At 52.5% G+C, this 6913-nt stretch overlaps 1 protein-coding gene across 1 annotated transcript in view; it reads right to left on the bottom strand.

Moving 5' to 3' along the window:
* npc1l1 (NPC1-like 1) overlaps positions 1-6097 on the bottom strand; it is a 36210-nt gene extending 30113 nt beyond the window's left edge. Inside the window, 2 exon segments of the mRNA XM_048618491.1 lie at positions 613-2150; positions 5987-6097. Of these exon segments, the coding sequence (XP_048474448.1) occupies positions 613-2150; positions 5987-6040 (1592 nt within the window). The 5' untranslated portion in view covers positions 6041-6097.
* Positions 6098-6913: the final 816 nt, after the last annotated feature.

The raw sequence follows: 6913 nt of genomic DNA, 5'->3' as shown, positions 1-6913 counted from the left end.
GAGAAGGGGGTGGAGAACAAAGAGAGAGAGAGAAGGGGGTGGAGAACGAAGAGAGAAAGGGATGGAGAACGAAGAGAGAAGGGGTGGAGAACGAAGAGAGAAAGGGGTGGAGAACGAAGAGAGAAAGGGGTGGAGAACGAAGAGAAAGAGAGAAGGGGGTGGTGAGCGAAGAGAGAAGGGGTTGGAGAACAAAGAGAGAAGGGGTTGGAGAACGAAGAGAGAAGGGGTTGGAGAACGAAGAGAAGAGGGGGTGGAGAACGAAGAGAGGAGGGGGTGGAGAACGAAGAGAGAAAGGGGTGGAGAACAAAGAGAGAAAGGGGTGGAGAACGAACAGAGAAGTGAGTGGAGAACAAAGAGAGAAGGGGTGGAGAATGAAGAGAGAAAGGGGTGGAGAACAAAGAGAGAAAGGGGTGGAGAACGAACAGAGAAGTGAGTGGAGAACAAAGAGAGAAGGGGTGGAGAATGAAGAGAGAAGGGGGTGGAGAACGAAGAGAGAGAGAGAAGGGGTTGGAGAGTGAAGAGAGAAAGGGGTGGAGAACAAAGAGAGAAGGGGTTGGAGAATGAAGAAAGAAAGGGGTGGAGAGCAAAGGGAGGGAGGAACAGGGCACCTACTTGATGCAGTAGAGGAAGTGATCCCTCCAGTCCACAGTGCCCGTCACCCCTGCCATGGTCTGGTTGGCGACAGCATCGATGAGGCTCCTGTTGTTCTGGAAGTACTGGAGCAGGCTGTTGACAGCGCAGTCGGTAGGCCGAGGGCTGTCAGGGTTGAGCGGGGCGTAGCAGATGTCCTTCAGCGTGATGTTCCTGCGCGCTGTCTCCGACCAGACACTGATGGACTGAAGCCGCGTCTGGAGGTCCAGCAGCTGCAGTAACAGTTCCTTGGAGAAGAGGCCACTGAAGGCCGTAGGCCCGAAGAACACTGAGTTGTAGGTGTATCCCGGGTGACCGTCCGGCCCCACCGTCACGATGATCTGGTTGGTGCGGAAGAAGGGCCCAAACTGGGCGTCGTGGAAGGCCTTCTCACTGCGGGCCTGGCTTTCGGGGGCTGACCACAGCTCCACGGGGTCGGTGGTCAGTTTGACAAAGACCAGGCCGCAGGAGAGCACGGCCACGGCGACGCAGGACGCCAGCAGGACGGGCACCGGGTGCCGAGCCACCGCCGTTCCCCAGCTCTGGAAAACCCAACTCAGCCTCTGCTGCGTGGACGGCCTGGTGCAGGTAACCTTCGGGGCCTTGTTCTTCTCGTGGTCGTCTGGGCACTGCCTGCAAAGAAAGAGGAGGCAGGCGAAGAGGAGGACAGCCCCGACGAAAAGAATCAGGCCCAGCGCCAGGGGCCCGTCCATCCGGCCTATCGTCCAAGGCCCCGGAGGCGCCGGGGGTGTGGGTAGCGCCGGGCAGGACTCCACGCAGTCCAGGCAAGAGCAGGCCTGCCCCTCAGGCCCTGAGGGCTGGTCGCACCGATGGAAGACGCCGTCGTAAGGCACGATGCCCCCTCCCGGGCCCGGGCCAGGGGCCGAGCCGTTGTCGGTCGGCGGCACCAGGACGAATTGGATGTCGAGCGGCGCTAGGCCATTGGAGCTGTCTCCCTGGAAACGGAGCCAGCGCTCGGCGTTGCAGAGCGTGGCGCCATACTTGCCGCACATGGGGGAGATGGCGTAGCCGCCGGTGGAGGGGATGCGGACGTTGCGGCAAGAGTTGTAGCTGCCCTTGGCGAAGCGGCTGCTGTAGTAGCACTGGTACTCGAGCACGGCATCGACAAGTGAGCCGGAGATGTTGGCGCGGAAGGCCCGGGTCACGTTGATGTGCACGCTCTGGTTTGGGCTGCACGTGTTCTGGCAGTACAGGTTGACAAAGTTGTCCACGCACGAGGGGCACCTACTCAGGAGCGGCTTGGACATCACCAGGCTCTTCTCGAGCATCTTCAGCTGCCGGTGTGAGCAGCAGGCCCGGGTCTCGCCACCCAAACCCGCCAGCATCGGGCACACCTGCTGCAGCAGCTGCAGGTGCATGCTGCTGGTCACCCGCTTGGCCGGCCCGTTGTACAGGCACGGCACCCGGGCTGGAAGCAGGCTGCCCGTTACCTCAGGGTTCTTGCCGCAGTCCTCATAGAAGGCACAGTAACCGTCCCGGTGGATGGGTGTGTAGGTCGCCTGGTAAAGGGGAAAGGGAGGGGAGGAAGAGAAAAGGTAACAGTTTTTAGAGTGAAGTGGGCGAGAGCGGGCTGGACGCAGACTTGGCCAGGGCCCACTCAATGTGCTGAATGGCTTTACTTCTGCACTTAGGCCTCACCCTCTTCCAAGCTTTTGCAGACTCCCCAGATACCAGAGTTGGCCCGTGTCCAGGAGCGGCAAAGCCTTGGGCAATGACCGGGCTCGGGACTGACCATTTGCCAAGACCATTCGTGCCACTAAGTGCCGGACGATGACCATCCCCCAACAAGAGAGAGAATCTAACCATCGCCCCCTTGACGTTCGATGGTGTTCCCATCACTGAATCCCCCCCTCACTATCAACATTCTGGGGGTTAGCACTGACCACAAACTGAACAGGACCAGCCCCACATAAACACAGCGGCTACAGGAGCAGGTCAGAGGCTGGGAATCCTGCAGCGAGTAACTCCCCTCCTGACACCCCCCCAAAGCCTGTCCCACCATCGACAAGGCACAAGTCAGGAATGTGATGGAATAGTCCCCACTTGCCCCGGATGGGGGCAGCTCCAACAACACTCGAGAAGCTCAACACCATCCAGGGACAAAGCAGCCCCCTGTTCGATTGGCCCCACATCCACAAACATCCCACTCCCCCCCACCACCGACGCTCAGTCACAGTGAAGCTCCGAAAAGCTTTGGATGAATCATGACTCCCACAAACAAGGATTGTACATGGATCCTTGCAGAGGTCAAAGGGAACTGAAGCTGGAATTAAATTACCTGAACAGGAGATGAAAAGTGTGGGGAGGCATTTAAATGTTACACTGAGGCCTTTATGTTTTCAGCTTATAGATTAGGCCTCCCACCCAAAACAGACTGTGGAGATCTCATTGTCAGAAGGCAAGAGGGGTTTAGCTCACTATACTACATATTTGGCTGACTGAGTTTTTCTACTGAGTTAGAGAGTCATACAGCACAGAAACAGACCCTTCGGTCCAACCTTTCCATAGCCAACCATAATCCCAAACTAAACTAGTCCCACCTGCCTGCTCCTGGCCCATATCCCCACAAACCTTTCCTATCCGTGTACTTATCCGAATGTCTTTTAAACATTGTAACTGTACCCACATCCACCACTTCCTCTGGAAGTTCATTCCACACACGAACCACTCTCTGTGTAAAAAAGTTGCCCCTCATGTCCTTTCTAGAACTTACTCCTCTCATCTTAAAAATATCCCCCCTAGTTTTGGAAACCTCACCACAGAGAAAAGACCGTTGCCATTCACAATATATATGTCCCTCAAGAACGCACCGGTGATAGAGAGTCCCTCCACTCCTGGTAACATTTTGGTAAATCTTTTCTGAACCCTCTCCAGTTTAATAATAACCTTCCTATAACAGGGCGACCAGAACTGGACACAGTGCTCCAGAAGAGGCCTCACCAACGTCCTGTACAACCTCAATATGACGTCCCCAACTCCTATACTCAAAGGCCTGAGCAATGAAGGCAAGTGTGCTAAACACCTTCTTAACCACCCTGTCTACATGTGACACAAACTTCAAAGAATTATGAACTCCTAGGTCTCTCTGTTCTACAACACTCCCCAAAGCCCTACTTTTAAGCACTGCATTTCACCAAAATGCAGTACCTTGCGTTTGACCATATTAAAGTCCAAGGCCAGAATCTGCCGAAAATCCCTTCACTATCATCATCAAAGGAGAATTAATCTGCATCCTTAAATTGAACATTTGTCCTATGGTTCCATATCTAAAATTCTCATCCGACATCTATCAAATTAGAAAAAGATGACTTAATTGCTCTGAGGGAACTTTCCGAAGTATCAATAACTCTACAATCACCCAATCAACCTGCCTGGGAAATGAAGAAATACGTTCAACAAAAAATTTGTCACCTGACGAGACTAGTAACCATATTGAACCATAGCCACACATTTCCATGTGGAATCTCCCGACAGAAATCCAACTCAGACAATTATAGAGTCATAGAGCACGGAAACAACTCGTCTGTGCCGACCAGATATCCTAAATTAATCTAGTCCCATTTGCCAGCATTTGTCTCATATCACGCTATACTCTTCCTATTCACGTACCCATCCAGATGCCTGTTAAATGTTGTCATTGTACCAGCCTCCACCACTTCCTCTGGCAGCTCGTTCCATACACGCACCACCCTCTGTGTGAAAAAGTTGCCCCTCAGGTCCCTGTTAAATCTTTAGCCCTCTCACCCTAAACCTATGCCCCTCTAGATTTGGACCACCCCACCATCCTGGGGAAAAAGACCTTGACTATTCACCCTATCCATGCCCCTCATGGTTTTATAAACCTCTATAAGGTCACCCCCTCAGCCTCCGACCCTCCAGGGAAAATAGCCCCAGCCTCTCACTGTAGCTCAAACCCTCCAACATCCTTGTAAATCTTTTCTAAACGCTTTCAAGTTTCACAACATCCTTCCCATAGCGGGGAGACCAGAACTGCACCCAGTACTCCAAAAGTGGCCTAACCAATGTACTGTATAGCCACAACATGACCTCCAAACTCCTATACCCAATAAAGGCAAGTGTACCAAACACTTTCTTCACCACCCTGTCTACCTGCAACTCCACTTTCAAGGAACTATGTACCTAGTGTGGCGCCAATGGATTGGGTTGAGAAGGATTAGGCCTGGCATGGTGTAATAATATGAACTGCAGATTGAATACCAAATCGAGACCCCCTAAACCGCGGTGAAATGTTCCAACACACACGCACACCAAGTGACAATCATGGCGAATTAAGGTGAATTGGGGACAGGAGGGTGATAGGTGGGATGGTGGGTGTTCTTATTATTGATCTCGTTCCCACTGGAGGAGCCTGCTTCAGACTTCCCCGTTGGCCCAGGGCAGTTAAGACTGTGCCAATCAGCAGGTCTCCAACTTGCCGTTTTTGCAGGTGAAGGGTTAAAAACCAAAACTATTAAAGATTCCTGTCACTGTTTACAGACCACACAGGAAATCCGCTCACCATTTTAACTCTTTTCCTGCCAATTTCAAGAGAATTTTCTGCTTGAAACCTTTCCACCTCTCTGCTCTTCACTGCCATCTTTCTAACACCCTGCCTCTCCATCTCTCTGTTCTCCATCTCTCCACCTCTCTATTCTCCATTTCTCCATCACCATCTCTCTGTCTCTCCATCTCTCTCTGTTCTCCATTCCTCTGTTCTCCATCTCTCTGTTCTCCATCGCCATCTCTCTATCCCTCTGTCCTCCATCTCTCCACTGCCATCTGTCCGCTTCTCTCATCTCTATCTCTCCATTACCACCTCTCCATCTGTCTGCTCTCCATTGCCTTCTCTCTATCTCTCTGTTCTCTGCCTCTCCATTGCATTCTGTCTGCCTCCTTCTCTTCTTTATCTCTCCATCACCATCGTTCTATTCTCCACCTCTCTGTTCTACATCTCTCCATCCCTCTCGTCTCCATCTCTTCATCGCCGGCTCTCCCCAGACCTGTCCCCTCCAAACCCCCCAGCCTGGCTTTTGTTTCATTGCTCCATCCCTTCTTCATTCTGTCTCTCCACTGCTCCGTATCTCTGGCCCCTAATCCCTCCCTCCGTGTGTGGATAAATGGTGATGCCACTGGGTAAGAGGACACCGAGTGGCAATCTTGCAGAGTTAACGAAAACGTGAGACCTTGCTGCAGCAAAAGAGGGACCAATGAGTTGCTGTGTCCAGCCCTCAGTCAGGTGGGCGGCCATCCAAATAGCACAGGACAGTCACAAATGAACTGATGTGGGGACCGTGTCTTAACTACAAGAAAGTGGTCATGAAAAGTTGGTACTTACCCCAACAGAGACGAGGTTGAGCAGTGACTGAACAACAAACACCTCTGGCAACATTCTCCGTTCCTTCCGTTGTCCTTTCTTGCAGAATTGTCGTTACTGGGGCCGATTTGATGGGCGACGTAGCGAGAGTAAATGGTCATAGGCTCCTGAGGCAAATAAGATTTTCAATAGATTATCATGCCCCAAGTCACGTTCCTCTCTTATCATTTCTGTCGTGTGAGGCAGGGCAGCCAATCTGAAGCTGCCGATTCTTGTAAATCCCGGTTATGATTAACTCAGTTTAAGTACATGCGGCTGGCAGGAAATCTCTGAGAGGGTCACGGGTCACTTTGCTCACTGTGTCTCACTGCTCAGTGGCTCCTGCCTCTGAGACTGTCAACAGCGTTGAGTTCCAGACCCTGAGCCCCAAGTGAAATGAGAGCAGACACTGTGAGTGAGTTACCCAGTACGGGCCTTGCGGGGTACAGGGAGCCTGCTGTGGGTGATGGTTTGAGTAGGTTGGGAGGGGAAGCGGGGGCTGGACAATCCATGGGGAAGCGGTGTACCCGAAGACCCAGTTGAGATGCGAGGACCACTCCGACCGTGCAGACTCCCTGGCGAACCAGATACGCACGGGGTCAGGGGCGAACACACCAATCTTACTGAGCATAAAGGAGCCGAGGAGCTAAAACTGAGTGAGAACCGAAGGGAAATGTGTTGATCCGTGATATTGGTGCACCAATTACATTAATCTCTGACAAATGTTAATGTTGGAACTACAGATGGTGTTTGGCCCATCAAGTCCACACAGACCGCCCACCCCCCAAAGAGCATCCCACTCAGGCCCACCCTATTCCTGTAACTCTGCATTCCCCATGGCTAACCCACCCTAACCTGTACATCCCTGGGCACTATGGGTAATTTAGCACGGCCAATCCACCCTAACCT

The sequence above is a fragment of the Rhincodon typus genome, chromosome 40, assembly GCF_021869965.1.
Source record: "Rhincodon typus isolate 14 chromosome 40, sRhiTyp1.1, whole genome shotgun sequence".
NCBI classification, from domain to species: Eukaryota; Metazoa; Chordata; class Chondrichthyes; order Orectolobiformes; family Rhincodontidae; genus Rhincodon; species Rhincodon typus.
Note: the sequence above shows the minus strand (reverse complement) of the source record. Positions and strands in the feature narration are given on the sequence as shown.